A 14,904-nucleotide genomic window follows, 5' to 3' on the forward strand; every position below is an offset into this window, starting at 1 on the left:
GCAACGCGGGGAGAGGCGGCCGGGCGGTGGCCATGGGCAGCTGGGCCGCGGCGCCATGGCGGCTGGGTGGCTGCGGCGGCCTCCGCCGTGCCTCGCGACGGGCGGGCAGCTCCCTGGCCGGCGGTGGGGAGCGGGCGGCGAGGCTGAGCGACCTGCTGAGGAGCTCGGAGCGGGACGGGGCGCCGGGAGAGGAGGCGGTGGCGGCGAGGCGGGAGCGGCGGCCCCCCCGGGAGGGCACGGTGCTGCTCTTTCCCGGGCAGGGCAGCCATTTCGTGGGGATGGGCCGCGGGCTGCTGCGGTACCCCGGCGTGCGGGAAATGTACCGCCTGGCCGAGAAGGTGCTGGGCTACGACCTGCTCTCGCTCTGCCTGGAGGGGCCGCGGGCAGAGCTGGACCGCACCCGGCACTGCCAGCCCGCCGTTTTCGTCGCCTCCCTGGCTGCCGTGGAGAAGCTCAACCACCGGGAGCCTGACGTGAGGGCCGCGCCGGGGCCTGCCCTGGGCCTGGCGCCGCGAAATGGCGCCTCCGGCACTCCCCCCAGCGGCTGCCCGTGTCCTCTCTCCCCCCGCAGGTGCTGGAGAGCTGCGTGGCCGCCGCCGGGTACAGCGTCGGGGAGTTCGCCGCACTTGTGTTCGCCGGAGCCGTGGACTTCGCGGAAGGTGCTGGGGAAACGCTGTGAAGCCGCTTGTAGGACACCCCCCTTCTGTCATCGCCCTCCACCCGGCTCTTTTTTGTTAAAGTTTACTTTCTGCTTACACCATTCTCTCTACAACTACCTGAAAGGAAGTTGTGGGAAGCCGGGAGTCAGTCTCCTCTCGCAGATAACTAGTGATAGGACTAGAGGGAATGGCCTCAAGTTGCATCGGGAGGTTTAGGTTGGAAATTAGGAGACATTTCTTCTCAGAAAGAGTAGTCAGGCACTGGAGCGGGTTGCCCAGGGAGGTGGTTGCAAAAAGTTGCACCAGGGGAGGTATAGGTTGGATATTAGGAAGAACTTCTTTACTGAAAGGGTTGTTAGGCATTGGAATGGGCTGCCCAGGGAAGTGGTTGAGTCACCAACCCTGGAGGTCTTTAAAAGACGTTTAGATGTAGCGTTTAGTGTTATGGTGTAGTGGAGGAGTTGTTAGTGTTAGGTCAGAGGTTGGACTAGGTGATGTTGGAGTTCTCTTCCAACCTAGATGATTCTGTGATTCTGTGGTGGAGTCACTGTCCCTGGGGGTGTTCAAGGAAAGGTTGGACCTGGTGCTTAGGGACGTGGTTTAGTGGGTGACATTGGTGGTAGGGGGATGGTTGGACCAGATGATCTTGGAGGGCTTTTCCAACCTTAATGATTCTATGATTCACTTTAATTCACCTAGCGTTACGCTGAAAGCATCAGCGTTTAACGGGAACGAGCAGCTGCCGCTTGTGCGTGATGTGACACCGTAGTGTCAGCCAAGGCCACGTTTACCTGGCTCTACCTTCTCTCTCCCTAGCGCTGTATGCAGTGAAGGTGCGTGCTGAAGCTATGCAGAAGGCGTCGGAGGCTGTCCCCAGTGGGATGCTGTCAGTGATTGGCCGGCCAGAGGCAAATTACAAGTTTGCCTGCTTGGAAGCTCGCAGGCACTGTGAATCGCTGGGTATAGAAAACCCCGTATGTGAAATTTCAAACTATTTGTTTCCAGACAGCAGAGTCATTGCGGGACACTTGCAGGTATTGCTACAGATTAAGTTGAATTTAACATTTGGTTGAATTTAACATTTCAGTATTTAAAACTTCTTTCCGCGTCTATGTGGAGGTTAACCTGTGTGGCAAGAGTTTGTCCAAACAAAAGTAGTTGCTTTGTGATGTTTGTTTGTTTTCTAGTGTGTGCTCAGTTGTTGGGTAGGGAAAGGAGTTGTTTTGTCATGCCAAGTCTAGTGAGATTGTTCTTGTGGGGTTTGTGGGGTGAGCAAGTAAAATTTTATCATGTGAGACTCACTTCTGTCTCTCTTTTGTAGGCTTTGAAGTTTTTGCAGGAGAATGCCCGAAAATATTATTTTACACGTACGAAAATGCTTCCAGTCAGTGGTGCTTTTCACACACGACTTATGGAACCAGCAGTAGAGCCATTGGCTGAAGTCCTAAAATGCATTGAGATTCAAAAACCCCTGATCTGTGTCTATTCCAATGTTGATAGCAAAAAGTATATGCACTCAAAACACATTCAGAAGCTGCTAGTAAAGCAGATTGTTTCACCTGTGTTGTGGGAACAGACCATGCATTCTGTTTATGAAAGAAAGCAAGGAACAGAATTTCCTTACACGTACGAAGTGGGGCCTGGGAAGCAGCTAGGAGCAATTCTCAAAAAGTGTAACCTAAAGGCCTGGAGGCAATATAGCCATGTAGATGTTTCAAAAGACGAGGAAGTAACGGAGACATAAACAGATTTTTGAGAAAAATCCATGCAACTTGTTTCTCTGTTATTTAAAAATAGCTTCATGCTCCTAAAAGAGGAAGTCTTAAGCGTTGGTTGCTTCTCGCAATGAGAAGAGCACCATGCTTGTCACTGCAGTGAACATTGTCCTTCCCTGTGTGCCTCGGATGTGGAACAAGAGAGCAGCTTGCAAAGTCGCTCTTCCACCTGTGTTGGGACTGCAAAACTGCCAATAAACATGCCAAATAGTGTTCTGTTTGGCCTTAATCCTGCAAGCAACTTCCCCTCTCTTTTTTTCCTTTATTTTTTTTTAATTTGTGTGTGTGCGTGCATTCAAGTTGCAGTCGGTAGCTGTCACTGCCCATTCCAAGGGTCCTTGGCCTGGGTTCTGGGCAGAGCTGGGTTGTTTGATGCTGGGTTGCCAAGGGTTTGTATTTGGGATGCTATGGGGTGCATGATAGTTGGCCTGCAGGTCCACATGTAGAAGGAAGTAATTTTCCTTCCAGTTGTTCAATGCCGCATTGGTTGTGCTAAAATACCTCATACAGAATGAATGTTTCCCCAAATTAATAAACTTAACAGAATTCCCAGCCTCCCAAGAGGTGCAGGAGTTCTGGAACCCTAACCAACCCTGCGATTGCATAGGCTTGAGCTTTGAATGACTTTTCTTGACAAAGCAGAAACCAGGGGTGCTGGAAATGTTGAGCTGAGATCCTTGGGAGGGCAACTTTGTTGAAGGCGAGCCCTGCAGCAGCACTCAGTCAGGGGAATTTGGATGCTGGTGTCACTTCTCCCTGTACCCCCGACTGCGTTCTGCCAGCTCTGGCATCTCCCGGAAGCAGGAGATGCAGTGGAGAGCAGAGAGTCCTGGAAGGAGCTTCATGGCTGGTAAAGCACAGAAAGTTGCTGTTATACAGAAAGTTTATTCGTGCTCTGTTTGCACTTTGTCTCTAAGGGGTGCTTCGTGGTTTAAGAATAAAATCAGAGAACAGTGTTTGTTAGGGGATCAGGTACAGACAAGCAAGTAGAGGCTAGATTGTGCATGCATGGCTGAGCAGAAGCCTCAGCTGAACTTTACCCTTTTCTTCATGCTTTTGGTATTTTAATAGCTTTCAGCAGATATACAGAAAAAGTAAAGTATACATTACTTAAATCATATATGACTACTACAGGCTGCCAGTTAAATGTTGGGCTGACTGTTAAAAAAAAAAAAAAAAAGATTTTGATGAAGTCTCTTACGTTAACAGGAATGTGCTAATTAGTAAGTGAAGCATAACAAATTTATCACCAGGTGGTTAGAATATTCCAACTAAATGACATTAACATTCTTAGACATTGAATTATGAGCTGTGTTGGAAGTTTCTGACTACATCTTGTAAGACCAAAAGTAATGTTAGTGACTTTGAAACCAGCTTGTATAGTAGTTAGAACTGAGAATGGCATGCTGGTGACACTAATTTTGTTTTTAGTATAGTGCTTTATGGTTTACAGATTTTTAATTATTTAACATTTTGGGGGTAATTTTGAAGACTTGTCTTCTATTTATACTGTTCTTACCATACATATTTGTGTGAGTGTGTGTATATGTGTGTATATACACATATATATATAATTAATATATTACTATATTACTTATTTCACTTTACTGCATGCTTTGCGTGGAATAAAATCTCTTTGGGAAAAACATAATAGAAATCTCAGTTTGCAAATGCAGCACAGACTGTTAGATAACCTTTGCACCTTCAACAGATGCAGAATACTGAAGTGACAACAGGACCCTAAGAGCATGCCACTCTTGTTGGCCCTGTTTAATTTGGGTGAGCAGCAGCCATCACTACCACTTGCAGTTCTTTGCTTTACCTCTGTGCACCTGGCATCTGCACAAACAGCAGCATCATACCCTTGTGTTGATGTTACAGTTTATATAAGCTGAAAAGTATGGCAGACAGCTTTATGCCTTGATGTCAAGAGCATTCAGGGCTTGCTTTAATGTAGCACCTGGTGACACAACATCATGCTGTGCATGGCTATAAAGGAATGGGAGGGTGTCTCACATGTGGTAAAACTTGTCTGCAGCTAGGTGGAGAATGGCATGCAGGGCAATTAAGGATCCAAGGTCTTATTACTGTTATCTGCATTTCTTTTATGTGTGTGCTCATCTATGCCTTCTGCTTTAGGAAACTGAAAGTTTTATGATGTGAAAAGTCAGTGCAGTTCCTGCACCTAGGAACAAGAAGAAACAGGATGTGGAAAAAAAATCAAGTGCTGTAAACTCTGTCACATGAGGAAGTGTGCATTAATATATACATATGTATGTATATATATATATATATATACACACATATATATATAAAATTCAGGTCTCCTGAGTCACAGTGCAGAGCCGTGGCATTGAGCAAAGAGTCCTAGTTACATGTGAGCGGGAACCTGGCCATTACTGCTCACTGCAGTGTCCCAGCTGGTGTTGATGCCTGCTGCAGGTTCTGTTTGTGTTGTGTTTCATGTGTGGTGTTGATGTAGTTACAGTTCATGCTCCCCAGTACTGTGTTTTATTCCATACATGCCAGATGCTGAACTTTCCCTAGGATTCAAAGTGTTATTTATTGCAGTCCTTGAGAGTGAAAAACTACAGCCCTCTCCCCTACAGCTTTCATGTGGAATAGGCAGTGTGGCAGTCTCCTATACATAGCTGCTCCCCTGGGCGTAAAGATTATTTATCTAGACATACATGAAATTATTTTGTATTGTTAAAATGATTCAGTCAGGAAGAATCAAATTATTTGCAATGGATACATTTGTTACACTCGCATAGTTGGTTTATTAGACTCTTTTGATGGGCGTTTTTACACCTTACTAAAAGACTTAAAAATATTTTCTATCATGTCACTAGTATGGAGTTAAACAGAACAATCAACTCACTGGTGATGTTTTGGTCTCTTTTTTTGGTTATATGGGCAATTCCGTTTGCCAGCTTCTGGCCTGGGTAAGACCATGGTTCCAAATGTACCACACATGCTTTTCTAGCAAAGTACCTTACGTGCCTGCTCCTGAATGGCAGATCGAGTCCAGAGCATTGTGAAAGAAAGGTGACGTATTTTTGGAGAGACTCTAGTTTACGTGCTGCTGCTTGCATGTTGAAGGGTATACTGCAGCCATCATCCTCTAGTTACTTTTTTTTTTCTCTGCATTTCTAGTAAGTTGAAGATATTTCAAAATCTTTTAACATAAAATGTTTGGACAAAATATTCTACTTCAACCTTCTTTTCTCTCTCTCTCTCCCCTTCTCTTCATTTTTTTTTTCTCCAGAAGAGTGGTTTGAGGTGGAAGGCTAGGCGCTTAATTGGATTTGGTACCATCCACAAAGGAGAGGAAACACATCCCTCAACCCTCTGAATTGGGCATTTACCTACAGGAAGAAGAGTGCTTTAAATTCATTGTCTCAAATTAAAAGCTAGGTCTCGAATTTGAAACTCCAGCCTCTCAGGCGAGTGCTTAAATTACTGCACCATTAAATACTGTATTTTCCTGTTTCGAAAGTGCCCTAGCAGTGGTATTCACTTGATGAGAAAGGAAGCAGGTATCCCCTCTTATGAGGGGAATACCCAAACCACAGAGATGCACTTTCATTTTCTCTCTGTCTGTGGTCCTGTGCAGTGAAAAGCAGCTTAAGCAGCAGCACTCGGGGAGGATGCACACACACAGGTAGGCAGGATCATTCGGCATGGCTGGGGCATGCTCTTGAGAGGCAAGAAGGCAGCGTGTCCTGGCTGCTGCCCAGGGAGGGTGGAGGTGACACCTATCCCGCTGCCATTTTACAAGCTTCCTCTAGTCAGTTATTTCCCCGTAACCACATGACTTCCAAAAAGCTGTGAGTCATCAAAAAAAAAAGTTTCTCAAATTCAATCAAATTCTGTTTTCTCTGGGCAACTCAGAATTTTACTTCATAAAGAGACAGAAGAATGTAAAAATCTGTAGTCAATTTTTGAGAAGTTCTGCAGAAGTAATGGATTGGATTGGGTGGCCCTTGAGTGCCAGTCCAACCAACATGATTGCTAGCTCATCTGAACAACTCTTTTTTCCAATAAACTAGTTCCATATGCTTATTTTACTAAATAAAGGTAAACCGAGGTCTGCCCTTTAGTATTAGATAATCTGTACAAGATGAAATTATTAATGTGTAATAGCACAGTCCTAGGAAACAAAGTAGATAACACTGCAAAACATTTAAAGCAACAATTTAATTTTAGAAAAGTATCATGGTTTTAATCTTTGCTATTGCTTTTACAGTGTTAACATTTAAAGGATGACCAGCATGCCTTCTGTCTTCCCCACTGACAGAATATTTTCAAGAAACTCCTTTATATGAAATAGACATTTTGTATTGCATTAAAACAAACAAAAAAGGACAGAAACAGACTTTCTGATCACCTGGCCTCACACTTCAAAACTAGCAAGTCAGGCAGTTATCCAGCAACAACCTCATTATTTTAAACATTTTCTTTTAAAAAAGAGTATGAAACAGCAGTGACCCAGCACTAGCCTAGGTTTTAAATATAAAAGAGATTTTTATCAGTGTAAATTTGAAAAACAAACCAGCTGCCACCACCTGGGTGTTAGTTATATTGGTCAGAGTCCAGCAATGACCTCCTATTGTAATTCTCTGTGTTAATTCTGCAGTCCATAACTTATGGCCCACCAAAATGCAACAACAAGCAAGGCTGCGGGCACCAACTTCTGGCAGACGCACCTGAAAGGAAGCCGACAAATCTGCGGGAAGAAAGGGGAGGCCATTAGAAATGACAAGAAGCGAAAAGCTGGTGCAGAAAAGTGAGGATGACTGCTGGCAGGCAAGGTTAGTGCCAAACTGAGAACATCACCCTGCGCCTCTGCAGGAACAAGCCGCAGAGGTGAGTCTTACCCATCCACTCCTCTGTCTGTCCTTTCCAAACTCCACAGAGTCCTCGTCTCTCCTCCAAAATGTAAGGTACAACACTGATTATAACAGCCTACCCACCCTATCTCATCTAGAATATAGCCTCACAGTTTTTTATGGTGGGGAGACTCCTGTTTGCACAGAGCCCCAGTGATTTCAGTGGCAGCTTAGCATGTGAGTGTTTGGAGACACTTGGCACACTCAGTCTATGAACAAGACGTTTTGGTTTTGGTGAGGGGTACCAACAAACTAAGGAAAAAACCTGAACCTAGAGTCACCTATCAGGCTTTACTTGGTGACACTTAGATGGGAGTGAGGTTGCTGTAACAGAAAGGTGGAGAAGAGGGAGAGCTCATACCCAGCTTCCATAACCAGCGATCCTCTTTGTCCAGTTATTGTTCGAAATATTTCCAAATCTTCTTGTAACACTTTTAATAATATTCCATGTCTGGAAAACACTGATAGCAACCCTGATGATTAAACAAGAAACCACAACAGACAAAAACAGAAAAAAAAACATGGGGATAGAAATTTTATTCTAAAAATTGGCAAACTAAATGCCAAGTGTAGAAAACTGTAAAACAAAGCCTCACTCAACTCCAATATGTTCCTTCTTTAAAGTCTACAGAGTAATCTATGCATGTGCATTTCTCTAAATATTTAGGAGGAAAATCTGGTAACTCAGTCAGGCTTTAAAAGCTAAACAGATGTGATTTTAGAATTAACTGGTTACTACCTTGACATGAGGAAGCATGCAGCAGATCTGACTGTCAGCCATGTGCCTTTGCTCTTATTTCCAGCTAAGAGCAGCGAACCCCAGCAAGAGCTGTTGGTCCCTGAGGAATCAGGGTCCAGTGCAGGTGTGCCTGGCTGACACAGAGGCCCTGTGCAGCCTGAATCTGAGCTGACTGAGGCTGCCCGAGTGTGGCTATATCCTGTGTTCAGGAACATAGGTGTAATCGGGTCGTATTCTCTTGAAATCTGCAATAGTCGACTCTCCTTTCAGACTAGGACATTACTATGCTAATTACTGCATTTCTGCAGTTAATCTGTGGTCTTTAACTATAGATGACAGCCCTGTCAGCTCTCAGCAGATAAAAGGCAGTGCAAACGAGTTGAGCCGTGTTTTACTGAGTGTGCCTCCATGGGTTGTTTGACATGCAGTAACATGTTAATCCCTAAAGCATCGCACTTGCTAGGCTGCAGACCTCTCCTCATTCAGTTGTGCTTAAAGACATGGTCTAATCTAGAAAACCTACAGTGCTATTGTGGAATTTTAAATACCTAGAAACTGTTTAAGTCTTTTGACTGTAAATGGTTATAGTCTGTGGAAACAATTTTCATTATAAAAATCTTCCCCGTAAAATAAGATCCAGTATCTGGTTTCTTTCTTGGGTTCTGTATGAAGCAACAGTAGTAGTGATACACACACGTATATATATAAAAATATATAATTTTTATTTTTTACTTTGGGTGCAGAAATGTTATTATTTTTCTATCTAACATGATTTTTAAAAGTAGCCAAAAACAGATGGTGTCAGTAAGGTAACTCACCCATGTGCCAGGTGAAGCAGTGTGTCTTCAATCTTCCTGCTGTATGCTCTGTTAAATTCGTCCCCAATTAGTGCCAGCTGATGGCCAACCTGGACAGCTGAGCTGGAAGGCATTCAGGATATCCACGTTAGAGGAAAATACTGCAACCTTGCTTCTTTAAAAAGCACTCTGCAACTGTCAGGTACAATTATTTCCCTAATGGATGGACTAAGCTTGGCATGTAAAAGCTAAATGTTAGGGCTTTTTTATTATTTATAGGTTTATTGATCAGGCACCTTAAGTCCATATTTATAGGCTTAAGTGCTGTGATGTTTTCATAAAAACTTGCATATTTGACACTTTTGAAAAGCCATGGTAGCTAATTCCTTCATATAATACAACAGTATTCCGGTCCTAGAATTTTTTTCCACAAAGTTGAAATATTGAAAGCCTTCACTTCAGATGACTCAAAATGTCTCACATTATATAACTGATCTTTTTTTTTTTGTCCAACAAAATTACTCCAGTGATCTCCACGATGCAGTCCAGTTCTCCAGCTAATGGGTGATGCTAGAGTAGAACTGGCCAAAGCACAATGGCTGTTCGAGATCCTGGGGCACACAGATCCCTGAGCTATGACCGCTGTCAAACATAAAAGCTAAGGAATTTTGGTGGGTCCCCAAACTGTTGACACTATACTGATGAAAATCTCCAATGAAATTTAGTTTATTTTAGATGTGCATGCTTTTTTTTTTGTATAAAAATAATTATGACTGTGTTTTTATTTTACTTGTATTTCTGCTGAGATCTGTTTATGGGATCTGCTGCACAGTAAGTGGACTCAAAAGCCTTATTCTAGAGATTGACTTAAAAAACCTCAGGGTTGGTTTGGTCAGTCAAACAACAACAGAAAGGAATTTTCACAGATGGGAAAGACAGCCCCTGACTGGAAAAAATGTATGCACGGGATTAAAAAAAAAAAGAAAAAGCACTGAACTATTGGTTTGTTGTGAGAGGTGCCTGGAGAATTGTATAAAAATGGCCTCTTCAGCTGCTTGTTATAACAGGTGGGCTTCTAATGAAGAGCCACATCTGTGTCCCTGGACAGCATAAAAAGTTGTACACATTTAATGCAGCATAATCTCATACAATTGGTGCTAAGCGCTACAGGTTATCTATACTTGCATCTACTACACTTTCAATAGCATCCACTGTGATTCCATGGCTTAGCCGGGAGTCTTCGTGAAGGTCGGGGTGGGGGTTGTACCCAGGTGCGGAGGACAGAAGGAGCATTCTTGCAGCATGATACCTGATATTAAACTCCATTTGCTCTGCAGTATCTGGCGCTGCCAGGAGGTTGCCATACATTTCATCTTCTGGCTCTCCATCAGGGTAGCTGGAAAGAACAAAGTGCCTGGGGCTTCTCCGTGTCTGGGACATCATACTCTGCAACAAGACCAGAGTCAGTCCAGCAGCGTCTGGTAGCGCAAGGTCTTCTCATTTTAGATGGATGTGGTTCAGAGTACGCGTTCACCCCTTTTGGGTCTGCAGTCAGAACGCGAGCGTTGCTGAGGTAAGAACTATTTTGAGAGCGGTCAAAGGAAAGTTTCAGTGAACCAACAGATGTACAGCGATTCAAACGTGTGGCCTCCTCACAATGGGTCAAAACAGCCTAGAAATTGGAAAATCTAGATAAACATTGCTAGCATAGCTAAGTATAGCTTCCCAGTAGTTTCACTTAGTATGAGATGCTTTCCTAGGCTGTTGGCAATGACCTCCTACCATTGCATTGCTCCAGCTGACCAGAAGGTGATTCAAAACCACTAGCCAGGATCTAGCACATAGGCACATCATAAGACATGGGCCTGTTCTAGCAAAATAAATGACAAAACTCCCAGGGTTTCAGCCCAAGTTGTGCATCTCTAGTATTTCCAATACCTTGATAAGTCTTTCCTTAAAGCACCAAAGAGGCTGACTTAACCCACAGCAGATCTCAGAGCAGAGCTAATGTTTCTGTAGCTTTTGCAAATGTTTTTATTTGACTTATCAAGCCCAACGACATCAGAGCTGTGCACCAGGGCTATTTAAAACTACACACACACCCTCAGGCAGCCAGCACTCCTCCTGCCCCAGGGATGTTTGCTTCTGCAGCATTGCAGAGGGAGGCTCTGTTCTGCCTTTACAGTGCCTGATGATTGACTGTGATGACAGTCCTCTGGATGTGCATTGGTTTTATCTGGCATGGCTTTGGCCTGCTGCTTTATCTCTCTACTCCCCAGCTACATCATTACTGAGCTGATTCTTTTTGCTGCCGATCTTGGAAAACAATGAATGGGATTTCCCCCAGACTGGATTCTTTTGTCCTTTTAAGCACATGCTGCAGAATAAAACCTATGTAAAGTATTCTAAGAGATGGAGCTAAGCCAAGTAAAAGGTGTCTGTGGTAAAGCTGCTCATAGTGGATTTGTTTGCCCTCTTAATGCAATACCATAAACTCTTTCTTCAAGATTTATGTCTGGGACAAGATTGGGGCCTTTGTGCACTGAGAAACTCCTGATCTTCTTTCAATATTTAGAAGACATTATTACATTTTCCATAAAGCACTTATCATCAATTACAGTATATATATTACTGCATAAGTAAATGCACTTCCATGAACTAGCAGAAACTTCGTACCAACTAAATAAAAAGTTAGTTAGTACCAAGTTCCAACTTAGTTCTACAAAAGCAAAGACTCTGCTTAGTGACACTTAATGTGACTGGGGAGAAAATTCTAATGATTACTTTATGTTCAGTAAATATTAGCATATATCATACAGATTATAGTTTACTATTATCTTGTTTTAAACACTTCCTTTACGTGTCGTTGTATGCCCCTCTCCTCAGTCCAAGCAAAGATCAGGAAAAGGGTTATGTCCATAGGGACTTCCAACTTTTCCAGCACCATATCCGATTTCCAGAAACCCAGTCACCTGGAGGACTTTGTAGCTCTGAATGAGGTGCCAAGGCTCTGTATGTACAACACAGTGAAGCTGTCACACTTGAAAAAAAAAAAACAAAACATATTCCCTGGTGCTAATACCTGAGCTGGCCCTTCCATTTTCCAGGGGAACAACTAGACCAGTGGGTTACCAGCTGCATCCCTCTATTTTTTGGGCAAGGCTGATGCAACATAAGCACTATTGCAGCACGATCTGCATTATCTGGGGCAGCTCCTGGTTTGGGAGCTCCAAACCAAATGTATTTAAAAACAGCATAAAAACTCAACTGTCTATTATTGCATGTTTATACCAACTATTTTTAGACTTCACAACCGTGCACTGTGAAAAAATCTCTAAAAAAAGGTATTTTCTATTTTTTTCCATTTCTAGAATAGATGCTAGTTTCACATTTGCAGGACCACACAATGGAAATGTCTACATCTGTAGGAGATGAAAATTGAGTTCTGAAAGAGACCTATAATAAGTCGGTGCACTACAGAAATCAGAAATGTAAACAAACCATACAATACCATGACAAAAGCCCAAAGCACAGCATATGCTTCCTCACACCTGTTATGATAATACCTTCCTCCCACAGGCTAAAAAAGAAACTGCTGTAGATGCTGAGTCCTGCTGCCAAGGATTCAGCTGCAGCCTGCCCTGCTGTTTTCACCCACCGATTTGTCTCCACATTCAAGTCAGGGAGAGCTAAGGAAGAGGGTATTTGTTGTGCACTGGGTAGAACTGGCAGCGCTGGGGCAAAGGCACTCATCAGAGGGCTATTCTCCTGAAGGTGTGTGAGATGTGGCTCATTTAATTGCAGAGCAAAGCTTAGTGTTGGCCTTTCTGGCAGCTAGGGGCCAAACTCAGGCCATTTGCTAATTTTTGTCATCTTTTTTAAATCTAGATGCACAGGTATACATAGGCATACATGTGAAAGCTGCCTTAATGTGGACCCAGTTTGTTTCTCAAGTCTAGATCCATACAGAGCTGGGCAAGAAGAGTGTATATCATGTGTTACAGCCAATTCTGATCCTCCAAAGCGGGATGTATCGATCTTCCACCATCTGTCTCATTCTTTCCTTCTTTCTCTCGCTTACACAAAAAGAATGGGCAAACTGAATTTGGTTGACAGAAACCAAGAGGTTCCAAGTTTGTGTTAATAACTTACCACTTAGATAGCAAGTGACCATAACCTAATCCTCACAACGTGTCTGAGAGGCACAGCAGGATCCCATACTAGCACCAGCAAGTATCTCCAACCCAGCTAGCAGATCAAAAAGCTCGTTCTTTTTTGTAAGGCTTTGACTGAGCAAACTAAAAGCTTAGTTTTAAAATGGTGAAATGCCTTCAGCAGAATGAATAATGTATTTAAAGTTAAATGCATATTTACTGTTTTAGTGAATAGGTCCAAATTTAAAAAGCTCTCTAAATGCCTATGCTTATGTATATGATGGAAATTATGACTTTTTATGAACACAATTATGATTAAATAATTAAAATCCTCTTTCTACCAAAGATGCTTGACTCTATTTTTACTTTGCCTAGTCATTTTTTTTCCAGTTGTGTCTCTTTTTTAACCTAGCAAAAGGGAACAGAAAATCTTCAAAAACGAAAACATTGCTAAACTGTGTATACTAGCAGGTGAGTTGGGGAAAACTATAAAGGTCCTGAGATTTTCTTGTATTCAGTTTGATTAGATTTGCTGTGGCAATAATTTTTAAGAAGGTAGACACAATAATCTCTCAGTATAATGCACTGAATTCATCAATGATAATTTACACATTAATGTAGTTTATCACATATCTATAATATGTGCAGTTTACATCTTATGCATGCTTTATGCAGACATGACTGATAAAACTAATTAGAACTAAAGTATGTGATTTAGTATATTTTAAAGATGGTTGTGAAATTAGAAAATTGCTGTCAATGATCTAATTCCAGCATTCAAACTCAAAATTCCCAAACCTACCTACATAAAGAAAGATTGCCAGATAAGACTCTTGTCCCTTATCCCTGAGGTATCAAAGCATATCTCAAACTGTTTCAGATTCTACCAGCTGCCTATGCAAACTAAATTTAAATGAAGAACAAATAGAGGCTTGGTTGTTTGCATATATGCCTTTCAATCCATAGCCAACTCTTTAAAAACATGACATCATCCACACTGTTGCAAACACAAATCTCTATTCCATTTTACAAGGACAAGTCTTTGATAAGATGACTGAAGTTGAAGAACTAGTTAACATTACCAAGAAACTGAAATATCAGACACTTAGGGGGAAATAGCGAGGAGGAATATATACTTTAAAGCCCAGAGTGGTTTTCTGGTTTGTTCTCTTTTAAGTTTTATGTTTCCTATGACCTCTGCCAGAAGCAGCAGCAATGGCTGAAGGAGCTGCTGGCCTCAGCTGTTGACTTTTCTTCCCTTGCTAGCCAGAAGCCATCAGCTACTGACCGTATGTAGGCACAGCAGGACCCACAGACACCAGCACCACCACCACCTTTCTCTCCCCTCATTGGGATACCCAGGCTTCAGCAGGCCTTCCTCCTCAACCACGGCCATTCGTGGCCAAGCACTGCAAGGCACCCATCGGCACCTTCAGCTTCTTTTAAGGAAAGAGGAGAGGTTAAGTAATTGTTATTCATTTTTTTCTTGGTTAGGTTGCTGGATTTACTCTTAAATCGGCGTCAGACCAAGGAGCAGAGATAAATTTACTCTTTGTCTTGTACTGTGTTCTCAATCAGCTTAATGCCAATGACCTTGGATACTGTTTACACATAAACGTCTTAATATTGCCTCAAACAGCTATTAAAGCCATACTTCTGCAAATATAAGAAATACACACTGTACTTCTACATTTTATTTCATCTACGTTCTTGTTATCAGAACATGCCTTCACTGGGAGTTTAACACAGGCTCTCTCACCTCAAAACAGGATAAGAAAGTGTTTGATTATATTTAGAAACAAAAGAAAATGTATTCCTTAAGCAAATCTTGTAACCTCAGGAGTGAAATAAAAGGATATAATAGACTTTAAATGGAGGAAGCCTTTTG

At 42.7% G+C, this 14,904-nt stretch overlaps 1 protein-coding gene and 1 long non-coding RNA gene across 2 annotated transcripts; both read left to right on the forward strand.

Annotated features, from left to right (window-relative positions):
- Positions 1 to 32: 32 nt before the first annotated feature.
- Positions 33 to 2,671, forward strand: MCAT (malonyl-CoA-acyl carrier protein transacylase). The gene is made up of 4 exons (XM_035540950.2): positions 33 to 473; positions 572 to 659; positions 1,476 to 1,693; positions 1,981 to 2,671. Exons 1-4 carry the CDS (start codon positions 33 to 35, stop codon positions 2,401 to 2,403), a joined length of 1,170 nt encoding a protein of 389 aa, XP_035396843.1. The 3' UTR covers positions 2,404 to 2,671.
- A 4,459-nt stretch (positions 2,672 to 7,130) lies between these two features.
- On the forward strand, positions 7,131 to 13,420 carry LOC118245166 (uncharacterized). Its single transcript, XR_004777778.2, has 4 exons — positions 7,131 to 7,248; positions 9,390 to 9,533; positions 10,200 to 12,636; positions 12,751 to 13,420. It is a non-coding gene; the product is annotated as an uncharacterized LOC118245166 (long non-coding RNA).
- The last annotated feature ends 1,484 nt before the right edge of the window (positions 13,421 to 14,904 follow it).

The sequence above is a fragment of the Cygnus atratus genome, chromosome 1 (genome assembly GCF_013377495.2).
Source record: "Cygnus atratus isolate AKBS03 ecotype Queensland, Australia chromosome 1, CAtr_DNAZoo_HiC_assembly, whole genome shotgun sequence".
NCBI classification, from domain to species: domain Eukaryota; kingdom Metazoa; phylum Chordata; class Aves; order Anseriformes; family Anatidae; genus Cygnus; species Cygnus atratus.

Excerpts from the sequence above, each read along its gene's own strand:
- MCAT (XM_035540950.2), top strand. The coding sequence starts at position 33 with ATGGGCAGCTGGGCCGCGGCGCCATGGCGGCTGGGTGGCTGCGGCGGC. Across the intron at positions 474-571 it reads TCAACCACCGGGAGCCTGAC|GTGCTGGAGAGCTGCGTGGC; the intron begins GTGAGGGCCGCG and ends CTCCCCCCGCAG. Across the intron at positions 660-1,475 it reads AGCCGTGGACTTCGCGGAAG|CGCTGTATGCAGTGAAGGTG; the intron begins GTGCTGGGGAAA and ends CTCTCTCCCTAG.